General features: G+C 43.1%; 2 protein-coding genes across 5 annotated transcripts in view; one reads left to right on the top strand and one right to left on the bottom strand.

The window, feature by feature from the left end:
- lrrc9 (leucine rich repeat containing 9) overlaps positions 1 to 16,318 on the bottom strand; it is a 48,160-nt gene extending 31,842 nt beyond the window's left edge. The window contains exon 1 of the mRNA XM_049595334.1: positions 16,191 to 16,318. Coding sequence (XP_049451291.1) covers positions 16,191 to 16,211 — 21 coding nt within the window. The 5' untranslated portion in view covers positions 16,212 to 16,318. The remainder of the gene's footprint in view (positions 1 to 16,190) is intronic.
- Positions 292 to 27,124, top strand: rtn1a (reticulon 1a). 4 transcript variants are annotated; one of them, XM_049595336.1, is made up of 9 exons: positions 292 to 726; positions 13,657 to 14,382; positions 15,090 to 15,773; positions 23,779 to 23,986; positions 24,075 to 24,213; positions 24,454 to 24,523; positions 24,911 to 24,957; positions 25,051 to 25,109; positions 26,263 to 27,124. In XM_049595336.1, exons 1-9 carry the CDS (start codon positions 504 to 506, stop codon positions 26,303 to 26,305), a joined length of 2,199 nt encoding a protein of 732 aa, XP_049451293.1. In that variant the 5' UTR covers positions 292 to 503; the 3' UTR covers positions 26,306 to 27,124. The 4 variants fall into 4 exon arrangements, with proteins under 4 accessions (XP_049451293.1, XP_049451294.1, XP_049451295.1 ...); XM_049595337.1 differs by lacking the exon at positions 292 to 726 and adding an exon at positions 13,441 to 13,507; XM_049595338.1 differs by lacking the exons at positions 292 to 726; positions 13,657 to 14,382; positions 15,090 to 15,773 and adding an exon at positions 18,087 to 18,420.
- Positions 27,125 to 27,155: the final 31 nt, after the last annotated feature.

Here is a 27,155-nt window from a genome sequence, read left to right on the forward strand (position 1 = left end):
ACTCCGCTATCTTTATTTTGCTCGCTCTGACCCTTGAGTCTAATATCACTGACTTATCTGTGACGTAGAGTCACTGTAGCCCGTTTCACCGCACCAAGCATCATTTTGCCGTCATTCACCCCGTCAATGTCAAACACTTGACTCAATTTACACGCCGAAATCGCCTTTCATATTTGACTCTGCCCCAAATAAAGTGCCAACCCCGAGCCTCGCGGCCACCATGACGTCACCGTTGGAGCAGTGAACTAAAACAATCAACCTCACTCCTCTCCTCTTGCTCCCCGACCGACCGCACCGCCTCATCTGTGGCGTCTACAAACCCCAGGCTCGAGTTGACAGACGCCAGCCAGGAGCCGCACTCTTGTGTGTTTCTGTCTCCGTCACACATCCTAGCAAAAAAGGGTTGTCATTTACAGTAGCGGCCCCGGCATACGGTAGAGAAGAGCAAGAAGAAGAAGAAGCATTGTAGCTTGTGTATCTTGTGTCCGAGAACAGGAAAAAGCATGTCCGCTCAGCCCGGTGAGGAGCTAGGCTCGGAGGGGAGGTGGTTTGGGGATGACTATGAGAGGAACGGCCTGTTTGGGAACACATCGACCCGCTTCGACGAGCTACGTGAAGAATTTAAGCCGAGAGGCGGCGAGGTGGCGGGCGACCTGGATCAACAATTTCATCCTTTCCAGGACGACGGGAAAAGGCCTCCCGTTGCTATGGAAACTGCATCTACAGGTAAAGCGGGCAGTTATCGCACTGAAGTCTCGATGTTTACCAATTTATAGTCTTTCAGCCACATTAGGGTTTAATTTTGCCACGAATTAACTCACCCACACCGGTGTTTAGATAGATACAGGGAGAGAAACACGCAGTTCATCTTTCACAGACGGCCTGAGTTAAAACTTCTGGGTTTGAAAACACAGAAACAAAGATGCAACTTCCATAGGATGCTTGTAAATCAGCTGTCACAGCTGTGATGCTGAAGGGAGTACTACTAGACATCTTCAAAACTAAATTAATTCAGACTTTTGAGTTTTGACAGCTATAAAACATCAATTTTGACCTATTGTTTTCCCCAGTAGTACACACAGTTGTTTGGTTGATGAGGATGCAGCATGCACTGACAAATAGCCTGTTGAACTTTGAATGGCTTGTTGTACCAGCTGCCACGTATAAGCCTAAAAACCTGTATTCTTGATATGGTGAGGTGGAGGGATGATAAAGAGATTAGTAGGCTACCTAGCTTTCATAGCCACTGGCTGAGTTAAAAATGATTAAATCCATAGGTTAACAGGTTTGTGGGGGGATAAAGAGGACACGTCCTCCTCAATATTTAGAATATATGCATATATTCCTCAATAAACACAAAAGTAGCAGAGGACTTTTATATTGATAGAATACATATATTTACACCATCAATTGATGCAGAAAAGGCACAAATTACTTCATAAGAATTCACCAGGACACAGGAAATTCAGTATTTGTCGTTAAGAATATTCTGGTGGAGGACCCCCACCCCCCGTTTCATACGTGTCCAGTGATGAAGCAAAACATACGCCCTTGAATCCTACAGTTTATCAACAGCACAAGACCTGACCAAAATATTTTTATTAGCTCTACTGTAACAAGTAGCCTGCACAATGATAGGAGTCATACACTCCTGTATTGGTAATGTTGATGATATAGTTTTATTATTGGATGCTGGAGGCTGTGGTTTTTGTGGGTACATCATGCAGATCTAAGTCCGTCACTCTCCTCAGCACAGCTCGGCTCATGCTGCTATTTTTAATCCTGAAGGAACAGGCCTCACTATTCGCTTGGCTAGCAAAACTAGAGCCATGTACTTTCATTCACGAATTCACTGAAAAATTCATGAGATGATGTTTAAAAAAAAAAGAAAAAGGGCCGCCTAGTTTCCTCTCTCTGCTTCTCAGGCCTCTCTCGTTTCATTAGCTGCTGCTGGTCAAAAACAAGAAGAAGAAAAAAATGTCTGTTTTTGTTAATCCGTTAAGTACAAGAGTATTATTGAATGCAGATTTTAATACTTTGAGGCACCGAATTCACCATGCAAGTATGACTTAGACATCCAAAGCTAAAAGAGTTGCATTAGGAGAAAAGGCACTGCAAAATTTACAAACAGTGCAGAAGTTCAAAATGATTCTTTTCAAGCAGACTGTGCTTACAGTACATGTGAAACGATGAACTGGCTAGTCAATGTTTGGCCTTGCTTTCTAGAAAAAGAAAGCATGCTCTACTTTCAGTGAAAGTGTACCAGACAAGCTCCAACTTGTGTAGGTGCACACACACAGAAACACACACAGATTATGTTTTGATGCCTAAAAACAGACAGAATAGCGATCTCTTATTGCTGTGCCTCCTGCTGAGCCGTGTCCGCACCAGTGAAATAATCCACTCTGTCACTTATGTTCTTGGTGGGAACAGTGCAGATCTCATCACACTGAGCAGGGCAGACTGGACATTTTCCTCTTGACCAGACATGTTATGGTCTGTTCTGATCTTTGTCAAAGACATTCACTCCCAGCCACCCCATCTGTAACAAACTTTCTCTCTCTGCTTTGCTTGTTCATTATAGCAAAATATCGAGTTTAGAGACGTAAAGGAGCAGCTGAAACATCTCCTGGATAGAATTCCTGCAGTGTTCATTGTTCAAGAGGTTTTAACTGGGAGCTGAGGTCCCTTCCTCTCCAACACACACAGACCCTGTGATTTAAACCAATAAAAACACTGAATAAAGTAGTTTCACATTAAAAATAAATGTTTTTCCGATGCTTCTCGTCACCGAGGGCCTGCTAACTATAAAGGAAATGCAAAAACACGAATGGCGCTATCTATAGCCAGTGTTTGGTTTGCCCGTTGTGGGCTACTATAGAAACATAGTGTTGCAACATGATGATCTCCGTGGACGAGCACCTGCTCCCTATGTAGATTTTAATGGCTCATTCTCAGGTAACAAAAACACAAAGATTATTATTTTCAGGTGATTATACATTAAAGAAAACCTGCTCATTATAGTCCATATCGGCCCATATATCCCCTTAAATCCTTCACATTGGAGCTTTAAAGATTTTTCTTACTGAGGGCAGAACCAAAGTCTGGCATTTGAACAGTACAGACTGTGAAACAGTATCTCTCCAAGATGTCTAGAATTGCCTCCCTAGGTAATTGATCCGTGCCTGTCCTAAATCTTGTTCACAACAGTGATCTACCCGCAGGACGCCGATAATGCTGATTTCAGCTGTATTAAATTACCACAGGACAGAACCTTATAGCCTTAGATCACAGACTTCATAGCCTCCTTTATCCTTAAAAGTTTCCAACCCTGTGAAGGATTCAAGAGAAAGAAAGTTGTGAAAGATATTGCTGCATCATGACGATGGTCCAAGAGTGCTGTGAAAATCCCACAGCTTGTTTTTAGCACATGGTGTGTCTAATAGCCTCCCCTGCCGTCTGGCATAGATGAAAACAACTAAGTGCATATGGTACACAAACAATGACACCTTGTTATGAGATCTTTTTTCCCAACAAGCTCTTTGTTAGTCCTTAAAGTGCATTATAACAATCACTTCATCACATCCTGACAAAGTGCATCAATCATGAGAAACGTTCTCCCACAGTCCACTCCCGGATAGGTGGATTAGACCTGAGTCTTTCTCCGTTTCGGCGTATCATCAGTGACAAGGATGAGACAGCATAATGTCTGGCTGGGTCAGATAGAGAAAGCACTTAGTGGACTCCGCTGGACTGCGTAAGCCAGTGCAGTGCATTTGTGCCTTTAGCTCCTGTTCCCAGGGGGCCGAGCAGTGCTAGGTCTTTTCAGACCAGATGATAAAGATGCAAGATAATACAGGGATGGAGGAGGATGAGGAGGAGGAGGGGGGGAGCGGCTTAATGGCAAAGAGGGCCAAGGCTGTGATGAGAGGGCCGATAGTTCAAATAGCCAGACTGTCAGGGACAAAACAGGAAATATAAAGAACTGTCTTCTCATTCACCTCTGATTCAGTATTTGACTGACAGAAGCACGTAGATGTCAGCGGTCAGCAGGGCAGCTCCCAGGTGTGAGCCAGCACTTGCATGTACTTGCGTGTGGTTAAAAACGTGTCGTCCGGCACCTTACATAATTAAATACGGCTTATAGGGTGCACAATATACTTGTGTGTGTGCTTTCCAGAATGATTTAGAGTGCTCAACCCATGTGTTATCTGTCAGGTTTCCAATCTCATTTATCTTCATCTGTCTCCAGGACCAATTAGCTAATGCTGAGTTATAAAAGGACAGATAAAAGCATGACAGACCCTGCCCAAAAAGCTCCACTGCAGGGGGACAATAACAAAGCATTACCGCTATCATCATATCAATAAATCATTATTCCTCATGTCTTTTGATCCCCTGTGTTTACCCTGAAAACAATTAAAAGCCAGCATGTGAAATATGATGCTATGTTTATGATCTCACTGCCTCAGTCCGGCTCTCTAGCCTGTGGGTACGGAGTAATCCCCGAGCAGAGTATTGCAAAACTGCTCATGGGATTAGAGCTACTATCAGCAGAGACGCTTTTTAACAGTGTTAGTCCATCTAATTTTTTTTTTTGTATTGGTTATTGTAGGCTACACTTGCCCGTCTTCCTGTCTGTGTCTGCACTCTTCAACACCAAATTTTGTCTGCACAATGGAAGTTGAATGCTGATTCAAAGTCACACTAAATTGACAGCTTTGACCCAAAGCAGACAACTTGCAGACACTCAGTCTGGATCCTCCCACATCCTCTCTATTCATCCATAAAGCTCTATCCAAGCAAGAAAAACACAATCAATACAGTGGAAGACAGGTACTGTACGTACCACGGCTTCAGAACCTGAATGGGGGCAGATGAGCTTTAATTTAAACTGTCTCTACATTGATTTATCTTTGACAAAGGCTGCTGGAACAACAACATTTGTACTGCGTAGACTTCAGTGATTTTTTTAAAAGAATGGTAAATACACTGATGTTTCTCTGGGTAATTGTGGGTCGTCATTGTCTTGGATCAATGCAGCTCAGGGCAGTTGAATCCCTCAGCACAGCTGTTCTCTTATCGACCCCTGCTAGTAGTTTAGTTGTACCTTGGCTTTTAGCAAAGACTGTCTCTGTGCTCTCCATTGTCCTTCTTAAAGTGGAATAGTTGGTGACCGGTATTCATGTATTTGTTCAGCCAAGGATATTGTAATCAATACAATATGAACATAAACGTCATAGACAAAGCTTTTAAAGCCAGAGTCCATTAATAGTCATAGTGGTACTTTTGTTAATTTGTAACCAGTGTTAGTGTGTAATTAGTTGCATCTAACGGAGTTAAGTAATTAAAGGTCCACAGTGTAGGATTTAGGAGCATTGATTGGCAGAAATAGTATATAATTTATAACTATGTTTCCATTAGTTTATAATCACCTGAAAATAACAATCATTTTGTTTTCATTACCTGAGAATAATATGTTTTTATCTACAAAGGGAGCCAGTCCTCTTTCCCAGAGTCTGCCTTGTTGTTCTACAGTAACGGACAACCCAAACACTGGCTCTCATAGGGCCATTAGTATTTTCACATCAGCCACCGTAGTTCTCCTACATACTTGGTACTCAGGAGAAGTTTTAGTTCTGCAACCTCACCGCTGGATGCCACTAAATCCTACACATTGGAGCTGTAAATTACAAAATAAATGTAACTGTAATCTGTCACAGTTATTGACAAAAATATGTAGTTAAATTACAGTTACTAATCAAAAGGTTGGTGATTACAACAGGGTTACAAGAAAATAAATTCTTATTGATAAACAGCTTACCGTAAAACTTCAATTAATAGCCAGGGATATTATTTGCTTAAATCACTGAAATCAACAGGCCTATGTTTGGGAAACGGCCTTTAATTCCTTTCACACAAAACTGTTACTCAGCAAAGATGAGACAATACAATCAAATTGTTTATTTAAACCAGTGTGAATATTACTTGTTTAAAAATTAGGCTTCAGATAATATAGCAATTATAAATTGTTCATTCGATCTAGCTCCAACAGACAGCACACCAGGGAGAGAGTTACAGCACTCGAGGATTACGGCTCCCGGCATACCGACAAAACACCACTTTATCCTGTTAAAACAATACTCACATTTTGGATTAATTTTTATGAAAACCCTTTTGATTCTTTTGACCTGAGGACCCTTACGGACTAAAGGAATATGAATAACTTACAGGGTAATTGAGGAATGGAGACATAATTTGAAGTAGCCAACAACCTGCTTTTACACATCCATAGAACTTTAAAAAATTTGAAAATTAACTGTTGGCAACCAGACCAGGCGTCTAATTGAGACAGCTGTTTATTTGTCAAAATGTGTAGCCACGGGGCTAGACATGGGACTGGCCGTTTAATTGGGACTAGGCTTTTAATTGAAGTTTTATGGTATACTTCTTTGCATCTTTTCCCATGCAAGAATGCCTTCTTTTGACATATTTCCTGACAACGTAGGTCAGCAAAACCTTTGGGACAAACTTGAGTACAACACCATCAAGGGTAGGATGGCTTACGAGGAGCTGTCTCTACGTACTGACAGACTCCATTCTTTTTGCAGTATGCGCTTAAAATTTTGAATGTTTGATTTGTTCTCTTGTTTGAATTTCTCGTCTGCCAATCAAATCAATGCGCAATGCTCTGAACAGCCTGAGTCTGCCATGTGATCAGCTGACCACGCCAAAGTGGGTGGCCATGTTGTTGCACAAGAGCACCTTCCAGTGCTGGAATTTCGACAGTGTTTTCCTCCTGAAGTCAGAAAAGGGCTCTAACATTACTGTACAGTGTAAAGCTTCTTTACAAGCAGTGAAAGTGCAGCCAACATCAAAATGTTTGATGTCAAACCATCAGTTTCATTGCCCAGTTTAAAACATTTGTTAGAAAGATAATCATAATCAAAGTAATCAAATGTGATAAATTACATTACTTTGATAAGTAATTGAAATAGTTACTTACTTATTACTTATTGCATTTTTAACAGTGTAACTAGTAATCTGTAACCTATTTCAAAAGTAACCTTCCCAACACTGGCTGTAACAAATACAGTGGTGGAAAAAAGTTTTCGGACACCCCATGCATTTGTGAAATATTGCATTAAGAATCACTAGGTCTTCAAGTGCAATTTCTTTTAGTACAGTCACAGCCAAAATACTAAATAAATCCTAAAAAAAGCCATTAAAAACTTAAAATTGATTGGTTCCATAAAAATACATAAGAAATTCTGAGTATTGGGTCATTTTGGTACCAGTGATGAAGGTCGTTCTTTTTATTAAAAGACACAATTTTTGTTGCCAAGCTTCGTGTCTACATAAAGCCAGCACATTTGAAAGTTCTTCAGACACAAAAATGGCTAAAACAAGGAACCTAACGCAGGAAACACGCCTGAAGATAAAGATTTTCAGCCAGGAAGGGTACAGCTGCCGCCAGATAGCCAGGAAGTGCAGATGCAGTCCTTCAGCAGTTGGATACACTCTGCAGAAATACAGACGAACCAACAACTTGGAAGACAAACCAAGATCTGGGCGTCCAAGGGTTTCTTCAGCAACGTACGTGGCCGACTTTTAGATCATGGCTTAAGGTCCTACAAGGCTATCAAGAAGCTCCTGCTCAATGAGAGACAGAGGTTAGCCCAGCATCGTTGGGCCCAGGCACACAAGAACTGGACAGCCAGGAACTGGAAGAAGATTTTGTGATCAGATGAGTCCAGTTTCCAGCTTTATCTTCCTCCTACTAATGTGAGGGTACGCAGAAGGCCAGGCAAAGCATTATCTCCAGCATGTACAGTACCTACTGTCAAGCATGGTGGAGACAGTATCATGGTTTGGGGATGCATGAGTGCTGCTGGTGTTGGTCATCTCACTGTCTGTGATGGCACATTGAACTCTACCAAGTATTGTACCATTCTCGAAACCCACATGCTCCCTTCTGCGCGTGCACTGTTCCGTCGAGGTAAAAACTGGATGTTTCAACAAGATAATGCCCCTTGCCACACATCCAAGGCCAGTAGAACTTGGCTGCAGGAGCACAGTATCCAGGTCTTAGAGTGGCCAGCTCAATCCCCGGACATGAGCCCCATTGAAAATCTGTGGTGGATTATCAAAAGGTCTGTTTCAAAGCATAAACCAAAGAATTTAGAAGAATTAAAAGCAGTAATTCAAGAAGAATGGGACAAGATTACCCCTCAACAGTGTGAAAGGCTCGTGGGGAACATGCCAGCCAGGATTAGAGCTCTACTACGTGCCAGTGGCAGGACTACTAAATATTAATTTCATGATGTGATGGTTTATTTATTTTTTGTTCAGTTTTGAACACATTCGCTGTTATTTGTTGACTTTGATACCAACAATGTTGAGAACTGACATATTGAAACTGTCAAGAATTTAGTTTTGTTAGTTTTTCTTGTAAACAATAAACAAAAAAATATAATTTGTATTTGTTTGTATCTGTCAAATGCAGCCACACCTTTTGAAACACAAAAAAGATTTTTCCACAAATATTTCATGATAATATTTGAGATTGTGTAAAATTTTAAGGGTGTCCGAAAACTTTTTTCCACCACTGTAAGTAAGAGACTTGATATAGTATTCTCATATTGTACCAGAGGCTGGCAACTTTTACTATTGAAAGAGCTACTATAGGCCAAAAAAAAAAGAAAAAAAATCTGTTTGGAGCAGCAAAACATATCTGAATGAAGGTAACAGCATATTAAGTCTAAATTAGCCCATCAATATTATGAATAGTTCTCATAATGAGCATTCATTAATATGATTTACTACAAGGTGGCTACCATGCAGTTTGCTATTTATAATTAGTCAGTACTTTAACTTTGCAGCATTGGTGGTGAAAGCAAATAAATCTGTCCACACATTAATAAATCCTCCATTGTCCTCCAAGACTTTCCTTTTTCGGAGACTCTGGTCGAAAATTTTTTAGAGGAAACGCTACCAGGACGAAGACATATGACTCACATTTCAGTTGATGAAATGTTAAAGCATGTTTTAATTCGATGTATAGGCTGCACGTTTTTACAATTGTAGAATGCAAAAATCAATTTAGGCCTACAACAATGACAAATAAAAACTGAATGTTAAAAAATAGCCGTTACTAGTTTCCATATATTTTTATGTCAAAGCCACAAGGAGCCACTCGAGAGGGTCGAAAGAGCCGCATGTGGCTCCGGAGCCAAAGGTTGCCTACCCCTGTATTATACCATCATTCTTCATACAACTAATACTCAGATGTGTTTTTATGTTCAAATAACATTTTTGTGTGAACATTTTTAAATAAATTGTACATCAAATTACAGGAAAAAGAAAAGAACTAGGCATGTCTATAGTTTTTACTGATGTTTTTTCTCATTTCCCAGGCTTTCTCCAGGTAGTATGACTGGCTAATTTAAGTGTTTCATATTATGTGTACAGCCAAGTCAGTCCTTCTGCATCATCCATGTTTTTAAAGTCAGTTTCTCAACAAAGTATTGTCCAGTTCCAAGTAAACAGGACAGTTTATATCTGAAATAATAAAGCTGCAGCATATTATTTAATGTTGAAGGCACAGATGGCTTTGAAAGGAGAGCACAGTAAGTGTCTTGATGGATTGCTTTCCACAAGGTCATAGAGTGAAAGAGAACTCTTGTAAGGTAACACCACAGTCAAGAGGGTCATAGACAGAGTAATGGAGTCATTACAGTGCAGGAGATTAACACGTGATTAAAAGTAAAGTTGAACTACTGTTAAAATCAGGGGGAAATATGCCCATTTTCAAAATTCATATATTATTCCTATGGCCTAAGACAGTCCAAAAATGGCAGCAAACCTTAACAACTCTCTCCTACTCCAAAAGCTAGAGTGCTAAAATGCAAACCTGTGAGCTCATCAAGCTGCTCCATAAACAATAAATTGAGCAAGATGTTATAGATGACACAGAGCACCCAGGGGAACTTTCTGAGTCAACGTATCATACAACAATTAGTAAGATATCCTACAAATTAGCACCCCATGAATGACCATAGGTATTTCATGTAAACTTAACAGGAAGTTACTGTAGCTAGTTTTAGGAAAAGAAACATGGTTGGGTATCTTTATGTTTAGTCAAGTAAAGTTACTGTGGTAAGGTTTAGGAAAAGAAACATGGTGATGACATACCCTAGATTACCTCAAAGTTTACATGGTTCCAAACACTAGTCTCCTGGGGGAAAGTCCTGTGTTTTGTGACCTGTCTACCACCCCAGCCATCCTCCTTACGGTACTGCTTCCTTCTTTATTCCCATCCTGTTAATGCATTGGTTACGTGATTGCAGCTTTCCCAAATACATGGGTTGTACGTGAATTACTGGCTCAATAGTACATGTGATATGAATTTTGTAGGAAAACATAAAAAAGTGCCTGAGAATGGTCCGCCTGAGTATATGGGCACATTTTTTGTTTCAGAGCAGAGAACACTACAATAAAACAAAGCTCATTCGGGTACAAAAAAGCAAGCAAACAATAAGTGGGTCCACAAAACCAGGCTATGACTTCATATGTTTGAGACGTACTTCTCTGGTTTCTGGCTTTGAGAGAGAGAGTAACTCATGTTTGCAAATATTGATTGAACTTCCCGAGGCAATGAAAATAACATACTGGAATTCTTGATTTAGATAGTTTTTTCTTATAATGATGGTGTGTGCTTGGACAACACAGACTGACGGAGAAAGTCAGCAGCATCTCTTCTGTGTTTGCACTGGACTTCAACACGGTGTTCTCGGGACTCGCAAACAGAGCTGTTTTTGAGAAAAATTTGGACTGATTTTAAAATCCCTTTGCCATCACATTAGTTTATTCATTTAATTACACATTGAATAACTGCAGTGGATCAGTAAGTGTCTTCAAGGGAGTAAACCCTGCTGTGCATGGAGTCCCACATGCAGCTCAGTAAACCCTTTAATTTCAAAGTGGTAATATATTCATTTTGCAACTCCGGCTCTTTTGATATCGACTGTGCTCACATGTTTTTGTCTGTAGCCTGATAATTAGGAGCCCATGCCTCGGTGTAGCACACATTGTCAGGCTGCATTAGTTTCGCAGCCGCACTGGCTGCACAGAGGACAACAAAAGGACTGCCCCTTCACAGCACATCCACCAGGACATATTTATTTAACTACACCATCCCTTCAGTGACATGATTATGTTGTGTGGCTACAGTGTGAGCTGAGAATTCCTCTGTTGTCATGTCCAATCCCATCTAAGCGCAGCAAAGCATTTGTTTCAGCCTTGTGGGTTGTTATTTTTTCCTCCAGTGTCTGGGTGCTACACCATATCAGCAGATTCAAAATACCCTCAATCTCAACATACCAACTTTGTCAAGTAGCTGCCCAGAGCGGCTGCCCTCACGACAGTTAAAACAAGCACCAGTCTCTTTATTGCTACATATGCCTCACACAACTGCTGGTGAGTATATCCGTGTTGTTACGTAGAATGGGTTAATAGAGAAAGAGGGGGTGTGTTGCCTACAGTCAACAGGATTACTGGCAGTTGGCAGCACCAGAGATCACCTCTCTTCACAGTTTGTAGTGGCCCTGAGTGCCTCCCACATCCGCACACTACGTATTTGTACAGTGAATCAGAGAGTGTAAGATTATGATGGTGTTGCCAGGGTGATGGCTGATGGGACCTATACGATGGTAGTATGCTAAGAGGATTATACATTGGTTCTCTTTAGCAGTACATCAAGGGCATTCACGTCGCTGAACTGGCTCAACAGCTGGCCCGTCGGTGTTGCAAACAGCTTGGATGCATAGGCAGTTTAGATCTACAAGACATTATTAGATACAAAATAATCAGAATGTTACGTCCCCGTTTGAGCCCAGGGGATGAGGGGAGTAACATATAAAATGTTTACCGGGTATCTTCGGAAGAAGGAGAGAGGAGAGAGGGCCTGCTTTGCTTTTTCCTCCATGTCACATCAGCCCTCCCATGTCCCAGCATGGGTGTGTAGTGTTTATGCCATTGTACTGCAGTATGATGTATTGTTAATGACTGAGGGAGCAGAAGTAGGAAAGGCAGCAGAAGGGAAGGGTGGTGGGGCTTTTTAGAGGAAGCGACGGGAGGGACGGGACGTCCTGACCTGTTGGGTCTTCTGTCAGTCAGTCTGCATCCTCCAGAGCTAACCCTAAGGCTGCTATTTTAAATCTTCCCCCCTCATCCAGCCCAGCAGCTGGACCCAGCCTATTTATAGCACCACCGCTGCCCTGGGAGAAACAGGGCTGGAGAGCAGGAGGAGGAGCTCAGTATGTGGAAGTATAAACTCTGACTTGTACACAGCACAACAAATATACTAGCATCAGATGTGCGGTGGTGTGTAGTACATGCTTGAGTGTGAATACTGTGTGTACGGTTGTGTATGAACATGAGGCAGTGTGTTTACTGGTGGAGCTGCATTACTTAAAAGAAAAAGTCAACAAATCTGAATTCTTGACCTTTACTTCTGACCAGATGATTTGAAATAACATTGCTATCAAGTCCGTCTCTTCCTGTTTTGCACATCATATGTAATATGAGCATCCTTATCGTCTCCCTGCAGCACTGCAACAAATTATTCAGTGAGATGTTGAGTGATATTTTACAGCAGAGCACACACAAATTCACAGCCAACATCTGTCACTTTTTAATTCTTAATAGTAGCTGAAAACACTATCAGCACTACAATTGTATCACTGTAGTAAATATTATTTCAGTTTTGTGTGTGTGTGTGTGTGTTGAATATTACAGTGAGCGTGCTGTGTTTTACATATTTATTATTTTATACATTTATCATGGAAGAGTTTTGTCAACCTATTGTAGCCTCACTTAAGTCATTTCAACTTTGGACTGAGTAGCTTACATATGCAGTATATTGTTCATATCTTATGTGTGTCTGTTTTCATGACACTGATTTGTTGGGGTAGTTTGTAGGTGAAGATTTTGAGGGGGATGCAGGGGACACGTCCTTTTTAATATTTAGAATGTGTGCATTTTTCCCCTCCAATAATAAGTATAATCAGAAGTTGCAGAGAACTTTTATTTTGTCAAAATTCAAGACATTTGCAACATAAATTGATGTAGAAAATGCAACTGGTGCATAAAAATTCACCAGAATGCAGGAAATGAAGTGTTTGATGCTCTAAATTCTCTGGCAGAGGACCCCCAGTTTCATACGTGTTTTCCTCAATGTATAAATAAAACCCATGCCCTTGGGGGAGATGCAGGATTAGTGATTACAGAGCAGAGATGTGACTACAGACAGCCCTTTGCCCGCATGATTTAGAACAGACTCTGGTTGTGGCACTGTGGTTTTTTGGGGTCTGAACAATTCTCCTTTGTCCCGCTCTGGGTACAAGTACCCTCTGTTACTGCTGCCTCACTGATCTTCACAGCCGAGCACCCAGTCTGACTGTGCAGTGCCACAGCCCCTCTCCCTGACAGCAGCGCCAGCTGAAGTGTAGGGTTGTTTGACTGGATGTTTTTATTAATCAAACAGCTCAGGCAGGCTGATTTGATTTCATCGTGTGACACAGACTGCAGTCATTCTTCCTTAGCAGTGTCCTGTGTGTAACTGTGCTGAGTTTCAGTTCTCTCTCTTTCTGTCAGTCTCTGCAGATGACTCCATGTCTGGCCTGTTCAGGAAGCCTATGAGTGATGATGGTGATGTCTACACTTCCCTGATGTCAAATCAGAGCTTCACATCCGGTCTAGAAGCCTCCTACCTGTCGGATGACCTGAAACCGTCCAAGCCCTCCTCTGGCTCCTCTGGCCCGGATCACTTCTCCAGCGACACCTACAGCTTCAGCTCCAGCACCAAGATGACTTCCAACCTGGCTGATGACATGACAAAATCTCTGTTTGGCTCAGATAAGACAGAATCCTACAACTACATGGACATCAGCCACGGGGATGAGCGCCATGACCAGCACAGCCTGGTGGACACAGGCTCAACTGGTCGTGATTCGCTGGGCAGCTACATGGATAAAAACCCTGGGAGAGATGAGGATGACGAGGAGGAAGAGGAAAACCTGGGTCCAGCACTGGGCTCCCACTCTTTCCCGTATGTGGAGGAGCCATCTGATGAAGAGCTGTCAGACTACCGCTCCTACCGAAACCTGGGTGGCACCCCACAGACGGCCAGCCCAGTGAAGATCACCCTGACTGAGTCCCAGCCTCCAACTACCAAGACTGAGCCGCAGCAACAACCCCCTCCAGTCAGCGTGTCTGAGCGTGAAAACGTCCTCAGTGTGGGCTTACAGGGGGTTCCCACCGTGACACTATCAGAGCCAGAAGACGAGAGCCCAGCTTCCACTCCCAATGCTTCACCAACACGTAAGCACAGCACACATACACCTGTCGCAGAAGTTGCCCCTGTTGTCAAAATTCCCCATCATGGTATATGGAATTTCACACTGAAACATCAGTATATATTAGACTAGAGCATAGTGCATCTTTATGGAAACTGTTTTATGGATAAAATGACTACATGGGTATGTATGTTTTTGTCTGATTAGGTGAAAATACTCCAAGAAACCTTATCATGTCAAAAATATTTCATGTAGAAGATGTCAATGCCGTAATAATGGTCATCAGAGTCACGGCTATGTTCAGAACTATAGGCTATGTCTTTAAAGCGATGCATAACAGTAGCAAAATTGAGAAGAATCATGAAGTCAGCAAACTGACTTAGTGACAACAGCTTTACAACAAAAACTATCTAAAGTTTGTTAACATTAGTTTATGTTAGCCATCAACAGCTACTGGTCATACCAAACCAAGTAAGTTTGTAGCAGGAAAACTTGTATTGAGCAAGTCATCGGAAGTTACAAAGGATCATTTGTATATCATTCACCGTGGAGGCATGCTAGAAAAACAAAGTATTCTTCAAAAATTCAATGTAACACAGGGTGACTCATTGATACACAAATGATCATTTTGTTGGCGAAGTATTCTTTTAAGATTTATGTGCAGATACTCTATGCCTGTAATGTGAATGAAGAGTTGAATGTCCACTCTTCTCTGCATTTCTTTGTGAACAGAGAAAGAATTCCCTTCCCATGACATGTTCAAGGCTGATGCAGTGAAGCCTGCAGCTTCCAAAAGCAGTCCAAGCACAAAGGCAGGCAGCAGGGAGCACGATGGCAGCAGCGCAGAGTCTGGAGACTCAGAGATTGAGCTGGTGTCTGAGGAGCCTCCAAAGGCCACTAGCAACCCATTTGCCCAGCCGCCTAGCAAGGGCACTTTCAGCCAGCCTAACAACCCCTTTGACAATCCCCCAGTTGCCAAGGGTGGTTTCGGCCTAGCAGGCAACCACGCTCCACCCACAGCCTACAGCATTCTGAGGGAGGAGAGAGAGGCAGAGCTTGACAGTGATCTCTTCATTGAGTCTGCATCTGAAGAGAGCCCAAAGAGAGAGCAGGGCTTCAGTGGCCCCAAACAGGGAGTCAGCCCTCCCTCTCCCCTGGTTCCCAGCTCTGTGCCTCCACGTAGCACAGCTGAGACGGTGCCAGCCGAGCCTCTGATCACAGAAAAGGTCAAGACCCCCGTGAAAACAGAGGAAGATCGCCCCAGCAAGCCCAAGCCGCCCACTGCTGCTGTGCCCCCAGAGGTGCGATCGGAGAGGCCCCACCAGGACGACATGCACAAGCACACCAGTGAGGGCAAAGGAGACCTGGGAAAGTCTACTGGTTCAATCATCCTGCAGGGCTTTGATAAACAAAAAGGTCAGTCTTAGAAATCTTTATCGCCTCTTTTGCCCAGAACGTGGTGTTTTCTCAAGGATACATTTTCCACCTCTTCACAGAAATGTTAGAAATCTCATTGTTACTGCCACTTGAAGAAATAAGATCTCACAAAATATGTCTGTAATCTTTTCAGTGTTGCAGTGGTTTCACCTTGGCTTGTAAGCTGCTATCTTGAGTACTGGCTTTCCAGAAATAGTGCTGTCAGCTTGTGGAACAGGTAGTGTAGTGTGTGCTAATGTGTCTTCATGCTCTACTGAAAGCTCTATCGCATGTGCATTCATGTTCATAGCCTCCCCCATCATATATCAAGGGGTAAAAAACAGTTTGTAAATGATTGACAGCTTATTTCTAATCACTAACGCAGTACTTGGTGTTTGTTTACCTCCGGGTAGCTACCTGCATGGTGTGCTTTGACATTGTTTTGTTGACAAGGCTGGGAAAGTAAACAGGATGGGATGTTCCACTGCTGAGTGTGTCGTCTGCCGGGGAGGGTGGGAAGTGTTGTACTTTCCTGAGGTCTGCTTCCCCCTGGTGGAACATTTGAGAGAGAAAAGCAGCGTGAGGATGCATTGATTCACAGTTATGACAATGCATGATGACTGAAACTCAACAGCCCCACTGTCTAACCTGTAAACATCACTCTACAGTCAGTGTCAACAGCATATATGATGGAATTGCAGAGGTTAAAAAAAAAAAAAAAGAAACTCTTTATGCATCTTGACGGCATCTGGCTCCTTTCATCACTCTGTGATTAGATAAGTCAAACATGCCAGTCACAGTCAGCAGGAGTTAAAGCTGTTTAAGCTGCACATTTGAGGTTGGCATTGGGTATTTTGACTTCTATTGGCTGTTCTCTCTATCCATGTAAACAGTGGGTTTACATAATCCTATGATGTCAAAACTGGGGCACACTCCCACTTAGAGGCTTTGAAGGCTTCCTCTTGATTTTCACAGTTAAAGAGCTGGAAAAAAAAATCATCTTAAAGAATGTAGATTGACTCGCAGCTACTGATGCACCAGAATGTGACGACTGAGCAAATTTAAAATGTGTAATATAAAGAGCTGCTGTGGTCAAATAATAAATAAAAGAGGTTGTCCTTGTTTTGTTTACTCGGACTGTAAGAAGGTTCTGGAAATGCTAAAAAAGCAGGTCACATGTGTTTTTTTCTCCACCACTAGAGGGCGCAGCTCACCTTTATTGCTCTGTTGAAGACCAGTAGATATTATGGTGCACTTCCACGCCAGTTGCCATAGCAACAGTGATGGGGGAGCGTGTTCAGTCTGGTCCAGGGAAATCTGTTTTTTTTTTTTTTTTTCTTTTCTCCCCTGTGGTCGGTATTGGCATAGACGCCTGTCAAGGCTGCAGTGAACAGAAGGTGTGAGGTGTGGCTGTCTGTGGGGGGGGGGGGGGGACTAATGGCTTCGATTGGATTAAAAAAATGACGTAAACTATAAAGGAATTGTTTTCTGCTCAGTGCTGACAACACAGTGACTGTGCGGTTTCTTTTGCACTTCAGTCCCAGGGCTTTTTACACGTTGTTATTATATTATTCTTGAGAGGAAATCATAAATCACCAACACATCCATTGTGCTATAATGCACAGTGTCTCTCTTGTCATGAATTATTTAAGCATAAGCACTTTGCCTCTTCATTTATCAGTGAGTCATCATAGTGGAAACAGCTATTTGAATCTCAGGCTACAACCTTAAATATTGTTCTGTGGAAATAAAGAACAACGGACCTGGATGTTTGCCATATTTTTCCTTAGCAACACAGAGTCCAGCCATTTTCCACCTTCAAACATTGCATCAGACTATTAAAATGACTCGTTAGGCTGCACAGACAGTGGTAATGTGCCATTATCTGTAGCCTATATAATTAATTCTACCATTAAATGTCAAAGTGAAAAAATCGAACAAGCTACAAGGGAAGCCAGAGTGGCATGCTTGAAAGTATATGACAATGCTTTGGTGTCTCATCAAAGCGTATGTGGGATAACCATCCCACTGCTTGTACCCCCACTATCACCAGTGTGTTGTGATGCTCTGTTTGGGCTTTTATTGTGAAAGCCTGTGTACTTTCAAGAAAAAAGCTTAGTCTCCAGCGATCACCACCCACCCTCTTAGCCCCCTAGGCTCTTAATCATTGCATGGATGGTTTGCTGCAGCAGCAACTGTGGTGTGGTGTTTACAATTTGACCCCCCCTCCCCCTCCCCCTCCCCAGCGCGCGCGCGCGCGCGCGCACACACACACACACACACACACACACACACACACAGACATACACATACACACTTTCCCCGCTCCTTGTGTTCTAGCCAGCGCTGCTCCACAGCATCAGTCTGTGAGCTCCGCGAGCCGGCAGCACCTTGGAAACCTTTCCTCCCTCCCTCCCTTCCTCCCTCTCTGTCATCTCAACCTATCTCCCGCATCCTTTTTTCGACCATTCATGCCTTTCTGGGATGAGTGAGTGAGTCGGTGCTGCTGAAGAGGGAGACAAAGAAGAAAACGGAGACCATAAAGAGAAAGAGAGACAGAGAACAGGGACATTACTGATCACCAGCATGCAGGCCACTGCAGACGTGACCAAGAAGGAAGGCTCCTGGAGCGGCTGGAAGGGCCAGGGTACTGATGTGTTTACTGTGATTTGCTCATCAGTCTGTCTGTGTTTTGTGGCTGTGAGAGACGCACCGTTATCTCTGCATGTAGGTTAAATATTCATGACACCGTAGGAGTGCGTTCTTGAATGTATGTGTGTTTTGCATGTGTACATTGGTCATCTAACTGTATTTGTCAAGTGTTGGGGGATCGAACAGCAGTGTTTACCTGCGCATCCTTTCACACGGACACGCCCTGATGACAGATCCTTTCTGCTGCGTGTGTGTGCGTTTGATCAAAAGAAAAAAAACAGAGGAGAGGGGGCGAGAGACGCTGGTGGGTGTTTTGGAAAATAAGTGTATGTACACCAGTGTGCTGGGAGCTGGGAGCCATCTGTTTTGGGTGCATGTTAATATGGATGCTAGTGTTGTGGACTAAGGCGTGTCATTGTCATCGCCCTCCCCACTTTGCGACCGTGCAGGGGAGCTGGTTTTATATGGCGTATGCTCTGTTTTTGTGTAACGAGGTAGTCAGAATATCCGGACGGCACTGACAGACTGTCTCCATGGTAACCAGGGCACACCCATCCTGATTACATCAGCCCTATCTCCTCGGCTGCCATGACACCTTGCAGAGACTGGGCCGGAGAACAGCATCCTCCGTCTGTCTGTTTCCATAGCATGGAGGGCTCGTAGAGGGGGCCAAGAGAGAAAATGGCGTCCCTTCGTCCACACTGGCTGCGGTTTATTATCTTCTATCTTTAAGTTTAGCTCAGCAGTGTAAATGCAACAGAATGGCCCGGTTATTGTCTCCCAACTGAAACTGCAACAGTCACTGTGGATGTGCAGCTTTGTAAAAAAAATAACCTTGATGACAAACCCCCATTTGTCATTATTCTACTGAGTCACTGTCCATTTACTTTGGCCAAGACTGCAACGTGATAGCCTATCAGACTGGATCTGTCCACAACATTAGGAACGCATCAAATTAAGCTGATACAGTTAAGCACAGCAAAGGATGAAACTGAGCAGATTTGTTTCCTGCAGATGAATGTTTGAACATCACCTTGAAGCTGTAGGCATTTTTATATTTAGTCTTTCTCATTGCACATGCACAGTCCTGAGTCACTGCCACCATACTACTCCAGAATTATAAAACAATGATGCAGACATATCCAAAATTGAGTCATGCATGACATATTCAAACAGGACAAGATGCCACACAGCCACCAATAGGTTTTCTAAGGCATGCTCAAAACTCAAACACACATTTGTACACTTGTCTACTAATTCAGTAGCTATCTTTATCAGGTAAATCCATATTCTTAAAAATATGACATATTGTGTCACAAAACCACACAGATAAGATGAAGAATGCGTTTTGCAGTTACAGAACCACTTTTACAATATTTCATTATAGTTTCTTAAATACACAAACACAAAACCGAGATACACTCTGGTGTGGGAGGTTGCGTAGAGTAATGTCTACAACCTTGTGCATTTCGGAAGACTGATATTCAATGTGCTAGTTGTTCAAATCCTTATTTGATTGACATAACTGATGGATGCTTTAAGGTTTACTATGCAAGGTTGTCGGTTACTGTTTGTAAACACGCTCACTAGCCAAAGTGAAAGTAAAATCCAACCCCACATCCACCCGTTTGGTGTTTCGCTTTGCTGTATTTGCGGGGGGGTTATGTCTCTTGGATGCATACTGTCTTCAGTCTGGCACCTCGTCGCAACCTTTTTATAAAGCCCTGACCTCACCTTAGCACTGGGAAGGTACACGCCCATAAACATCCCTAACACAGAAAATTAAAAATACAAGCAGGAGGCTGAGGAATATACTGCCACACACTAGTAATGGGTCGTAAGCGATGACTGAGAGGGATTACTTCTGTATGAGCCTATGCATTGTTTATTAGACGTAATATATATTTCAATCTATTTAAAAATATTGATAAATAGAGGGGTCTGAGAGAAGAATCTAACTTTAGAAATACACTGAAGGTATTATTTCTGTTAGACAACCTGTCCAATTAATGAGGTATCTCTGTCTGCACAAACTCCAGCAAATGTTCATGCATCAGTATTAAGTGAGTAACTCAAACCATCTTACATCAAAAACTCAAAACTATCACTCTGATTTTGAATTTGACATTCATACTGTCACACCCAAACCTAAACGCAGCATGCTGAAGTTCAAGTCTGAGACTCAGGTCTTGAATCTCAGCTGCAGGAGTCCCTCTGAATGTTTGCTCACTCTGGCTGATGGCTTGTTTGAGGCCACAACGATGTCTTCAGTGATTTAATGAGGTCAGGCTAAACTAGTTTCACTACAGAAAAGGGGGAGGGGGAATCATATTATTGTCACTGGTGTTAATCATTTGCTCTGCTTTTTTGCTGGCTGTATGTGTTGAATATCAGAGGCAAGAGTCATGTCAACAAACAGAGCTTGGCTTTCGTACTTCCTCTGTGCTCTGGTTCAACATCCTGCGTGTCGTATATTAAACTGAGCAGTTCAGTTTTAGTTACTGTCAAAAACTAGCTGGGTTTTCTGTATTTGGTGCATGCCTTAACATAAAAAGTTTCAAATGTAAATAATCGAAATGTCATCCCAACTGTCGTCTAGTCTGAACAAGCTGCGCCACACAAATGAGCATTTTTATTCTTTCAATTAGAAATTAGACACAGATTCGTAATGTCTGAGCTTGCCATGTGACTATCGGTTAATCTTAAAGCCCTTCATACACACTGTGTCTCTTATTTTCTTGAAACAGGCTTGACGACTAACTGGCCTCGTGTTAAACCTGCCATTGTCCTTTTGTGCTCCACAATAAAGGGAGAGGCTGTCTTCATGAGTCGGGGTGTAGAGACACATTATGTGCTGCTGATTCCCCAGATTCAGAGCAAATGAATCTCTCACTGTTCCCAAAGGAAGGCTCTCTCCCCTCCCTCCCCGTCTCTTCCCCTCTCCCTTCCACTTTCGGCCCCTCCCTTCCTTCGTCTCTCCATCTCTCGTTGAGTGGTGGAGAGAAAATGGAGCACGGTAACTATGGTAACTGCATCAGGCAGGTGCTCAGCACTGAAGCATTTTAATGGAGGAGTAGAACATGGCTACATTTTGTACGGTTTATTAGCGTGCAATATTAACAGTCTCATCTTTAGCTACTGAAGTCACGTGATGCACAGGAAGAGGACTCTGGTTTCATTTTCCATTTTGATTTGACTGTCTTTTATTTTAGTCGCTGCTTGGCAGTCTTCATCACGTGTCAGCGGGGCTGCGCTTAAAAGCCTGGGCATAAAAGAGCTCACAGAGAGAGAGTGTGTTTGCATGTGTGTGTTAGTGTGTGTTAGTGTGTGTGTGTGCTGGATTGCAATGTGATTCTTTGGCAACCGCACCCCATAGACGCCCCCCTCCCTCCCTCCCTTCCTCAGTCCCCCTGCGCAGGCGGATGCTGATTTGCTGGTGTGGCTGTGGCCCCTCCCCTCCTGTGCAGGGGGGACTCCCCCTTCAGTGCTCTCCTTTTGTCCGTGGATAAAGCAGCTGCCTCTTTCCCTGTTCAGCCATGGGAGCCGCAGGTCAGTACACGCTTCTACAGCACTAGCTAAAGCTTTTTCCAGTCTGCGTGCAGTCTGTGGAGCACATCACAAGGCGCAGTTGCTGTTGCCGGTCAACACCTGTCTCTAGCAGAGCTGTCTGTTGTTGATGTGTCTGTGTGCTGTAACAGCTGCTGTCTGTGCTACCTGTGCCCATCTCTGTGTGTGTGAGAGCATCTCCATGCAAATCAGTAACCACATGGACAGTTTGTCAGTGATGGCAGCAACAATGGCTTCTGTGGGGAGTGGTGCATGTACAGCAGTGAAGGCACATGGATCCTGTTCTGTTTCTGAATGAGTAGTGTCTTTGATTTGATCGTGGGGGTGGGAGGGGACGGATAGGTACTGTAAGTCACTATTGGTTAGTGACAGGAAAAGACAGATTATACTTGTCATTTTACAGTGTAGACTCTTAGTGTGTGAGTAGCAGAGATTCACTTAATCACAATCTGTGTTCTTCTGCCATCCAGGGTTAGCCTGCCTTTTTGGCATCCACAGATGCCTTTTAGTGGAGAGTAAAGATGGCCGTCATCACTATGCTGCTCACAGCTCCACGGCTAAAATTAGAGCAGGCAGGCAGGCGGACAGCTCAGAGAGGAAGAGTAAGACACCCAAGAGACCTTAACCTGCGATTCTCTCTTCTTCGCGGGCACCAAAGTTTGTATTAACATACTGGTTCTGCTTGCCTCTGTACATGACACGACGGATTTCCAGGTGTTGGTACCAACAGATGAGCGGTAACCCCTGGTAAGACTGTCAGACACGCAGTTAGACACGCAGTTAGACACGCAGTGGCGGAGGTGAAACAAGCAGCCGACAGTTCTCATGGAAACAGGCCCGTGTTTCCAGCCGACACAGACGACTGCCAGAGGAGGACCATATCGGCTGTAATGGTACACTGGGCTAATCCTCATCACTTCTCTCTCTCATCTTTGCCAGTGGCTTTGGATTTCAGGCCCCACCACCCAAAGAAGTGAGACAAAGAACATGTTAAAATAAAAGGAAAATGGTGCAGCAAGACGCATAGGGTGCTTGTAGGCGTGATATTTGTTCCTGTATGAGTTTGGGGAAATCATGCTGTTTCACTGCATTGAAGCACTGTTATCCTTCATCACTGACCACAGATCTGCTTGTCTGGCCAGGTCACATTGAACCGTTATCTGTGAGCTACTGATAGCGCTTCTATTTCTGCTGCTGCTGCCTTCAGCGAGCTACAGGTCAATCATTAATTCTGTTCTGGGAGCAGAAGGTGCAGGTGTACCTTCAGCGTAATGCCGATCCCTCCGCCTGTTTTGCATGTATGTTTGTATACGTATGAGACCAGACCAGGTGGCACTGATAAGTACACGTCAGATGTAAACGTTAAGTCCCACCAGTCCTGAGCGTGGCATCACAGACTGAGGCACTTCGTTGACAAGTCAGAGTCAGCTATTATCTTCTTCAAAGGTCGCTCTATATATAGGAGTAAAGAAACTGAACTGACAAATTGTCACTTGCGCCACTTCGCAGCTCCTCAGCTCACTCTAACCTAATGAAAAGCTAGGTTAGGAAGCTGGGTTAAAACGGGATCACGTGACAGCTGAGGATCTCTGAGGACGTTGGGTTGTGAACAGCTTCCAGATATTTGACCCAAATGTGTGGTGTGTAGCGCGCCGCTGCGGCCTAATCCACATAGAAACTGATACGTCCGTGGATGCCCGGGCCTGCTTGTGACAGAGTGAGAGGTCAGGTCATGCTGCTTGTGGGTCCTAACCCCGTTTGTCCTTGTTCTGTCCTTCCCTCGCAGCAATTGACCTGCTCTACTGGAGGAATGTGAAGCAGTCGGGGGCCGTGTTCAGCAGCGTGCTTCTGCTCCTCTTCTCCCTGACCCAGTTCAGCGTGGTCAGCGTCGGAGCCTACTTAGCCCTAGCAGCCCTCTCTGCCACCATCAGCTTCAGGATCTACAAGTCTGTCCTGCAGGCTGTGCAGAAGACCGATGAGGGACATCCTTTCAAGTAAGTAAAATATAAGATCGTTGAAGGTTTATGGATTTCACTAAAAGGTACTGAAAAGGTCTGTTTCCAACCCTGTCTTTGTTACCAGAGCCTACCTGGAGATCGAAATCGCTCTATCCCAGGACCAGATTAGCAAATATGCTGACAAAATCCTGCTGTACACCAACACCTGTATGAAGGAGCTCCGCAGGCTCTTCCTTGTACAAGATCTGGTTGACTCCTTGAAGGTTTGCCTCAATCATGCTTGTTTGCCTTTTAGCATTACTAGCAAGGGATGACATTATCTGTCAGTTACTTCAAACTGCACCACCTTCAGGTACAGCGTAAGATCAGCTCTGCCTCTCAGGGCCACTAGCGGGGCTTTGTGACTCATGTCACAAAACTAAGAACGCAGACACCAAAACAATGTGTATATATGGTCAAACGTGCAGGTTATAGAGATTAAAACATGTCTGTATCTGTTTCAGTTTGCTGTTTTGATGTGGCTGCTGACCTACGTGGGCGCTCTCTTCAATGGCCTGACACTGCTCATCCTAGGTGAGGTCATCCTGACTCACTACATATCCCACTTATCAAACTTTTCCAAGCATTGCTGTTGACTCACACATGTTCAGTCTTTTTGTTTTTTGGGTGTCAGAAATTCAATGATCTTAGAGGACTCAAACAGAATACACGTGCTACATTATAACGTGTCATTAATGAGAAGTACAGTGTGTCCTTATCATTATGCCAGAACTTAATTCACTTCTTTAACATATTTGCTTCACTGTCGAGCGCGTGCAGTATCTGTTTACTTTTCCAGTTTACCTTAGATAAGTGTTGGTGTGTGCTGAGGGGCCTGCTGATACACGTGTGTTCCTGTCTGAACATATTCCCACTGTAGGCCAGAATACATTAACCATCACTCTCTCCATGCCTTTACAGCTGTGGTCTCCATGTTCACCATGCCTGTGGTCTATGAGAAACATCAGGTACGAAATTGAGCTTCACAAAAACTCAAGTGAACCTTAGTGCATACAATAATTTTCCAGTATTGACACCTGTCATTTTCCTTCTGTTTTCAGGCACAGATTGATCAGTACGTGGGACTAATACGGACCCAGGTCAACTCTGTGGTGGGGAAGTGAGTGTCTGACATTCAGAGTTTTTGTTCAAAGTTCATTTACAATATACGAACAAATATAGCTGCTAGCATTTAGCCATGAGTTCAGTCCACACAAACACAGTGAGGAGTCTAAGGCAAACGATTACAAGTGCAGCACCCGCTGTTCCTCTATTAGAGCTACTATTGTGCACTTGTGCAAGGCACTTAACCCATACTCCTCTGCTCAGTGGCCAGCAGATGACACTGTAGATGTATTGAGGGGCTTCCAGGTATTTGTGTGTAAGCAGGGCGTTGCTGAAAAGAGCGTTCGTGCTCTGCAAACCTTTCAATTTGCAAGCTTTATTCACGTTATGAATAAACAGTTTGGACTATCAAGTCTGTTTAAAGGAACAGTGTGTATGATTTAGTGACACGTAGCGGTGGAGATTACAGATCGCAATCAGCTGAAACTTCTCCGGTCAAAATTCTGTCAGTGTTCTTTGCTCAGGAGATTTTACCAGGAGACGAATTATCTGCAGAGGTTTTCTCCCATCCAAAACAGACAACGCTTTTTTCCAGCGCTGCTTGTCACAGTGGCTTCAAACTATGGTAACCAATGAGGAATGTAAATGGGCCTATCTAGAGCCAGTGTTTGGTTCCAGGGTAATGTAGAAACATGGCATTATAACATGGCGGACTCTGAGAGAGGACCCATTTCCTATGTAGATAGTAATGGCTCATTCCCAGGTAACCCAAAAAAAAAAAAAAAGAGAGAGAGAGAATTCTCATTTTCAGATGATTATACCCAAAAGAGAAAAGATTTTTTATATTGCATTTCTGCTAATATATCCCCCTAAATCTTACACACTGGAACTTTAAGATTAAAAAAAAGGCTGCACATGCCAACATGTTGCTTGGGATCAAGTGGATCAGCTGCTCTGTCTAACTGACTGAAACATATAGGTTTTTAAAGGGTTAACGGATGCCAAAATGTCCAGCTGCAGTTTTTTTGGACTGGCCACTATCAATTTGCCAATTTTAGTAAAACCTGACGGTCAGTTCTGTTGACTGCCATAAAAAGAGAGAGTAAGAAAATAGCAGGAGGTTTAAAACAAAGTCGAATAAGCATAACATAATCTAGAATAAATACCTTTTTGGACACATGGTATCGAAGCCTGTTTTCTCTGTACAGGATCCAAGCGAAGATCCCTGGGGCCAAGAGGAAGGAGGAGTAGACCTGTCTGTCTCACCGTGAAGCTGACAGTCCAGTCCAGCTCAGAGTCAGGCAGCTCGCTCACTGTTGAAGAGCCTGGTCGTCATCTGTGGGGCATAGTGCTATGTCATCTTGGTGTTCTCTAAAAGCATCCACTGGAGAAACCGTCACCCTGTCTATAGCAGTCTAAACACTAACACACACAGTCACACGTACATAATCCTGTTTCTAGGTAGACGAGTACACAACCTATGAAAACAAAAAAAGAAACTGACTTTTTTTGTGTTGCTTATTATTAAAGTGCATGAAGTCGAGCCTTGGGTAAATAATATTTGATATCTTTTGTGCAGTTTTTGAAATCACGCTACATTTTTGCTTTGCAGTGCTTACCACAAACTGTATGGTTTGGCACAAAAAAGCTAAATGCCCACAGACGTGCTCTGCTGCCAGTGTTAAATACTGCTTCATGTTTCTGAGTTAGCAGACAGGGCTTCTCTCAGTATATGTCCATATATATACATAGCAAAAATGATTTCCTTTTGGTGTTTCCAAGCACAACATAATTTAACAATATGCGTCTTAGATGTGGTAATTGTAGGGTTTTTGCTTTTGTATAACCATAAGGAACAATACACACGCTCATGTTTTAGGTACTGTTGTACAACTACTATGAAGACAAGGAGTATCTGGTGATATTTAGCTTGTTTGAATAACTGTCCAACTTTGTACTATGTTCAACTATACTCTGTAGTTCTTTAGACCCTGGACTCTAACTATTTGCACTTACACTATGTATTTAATTACAAGAATAAGAAAAATAAATGTACCTTGATGTATAACATCTCCTCAGCAACTTTACTGACGAGTTCATA

This window comes from Epinephelus fuscoguttatus, linkage group LG14 (assembly GCF_011397635.1).
Source record: "Epinephelus fuscoguttatus linkage group LG14, E.fuscoguttatus.final_Chr_v1".
NCBI lineage: Eukaryota > Metazoa > Chordata > Actinopteri > Perciformes > Serranidae > Epinephelus > Epinephelus fuscoguttatus.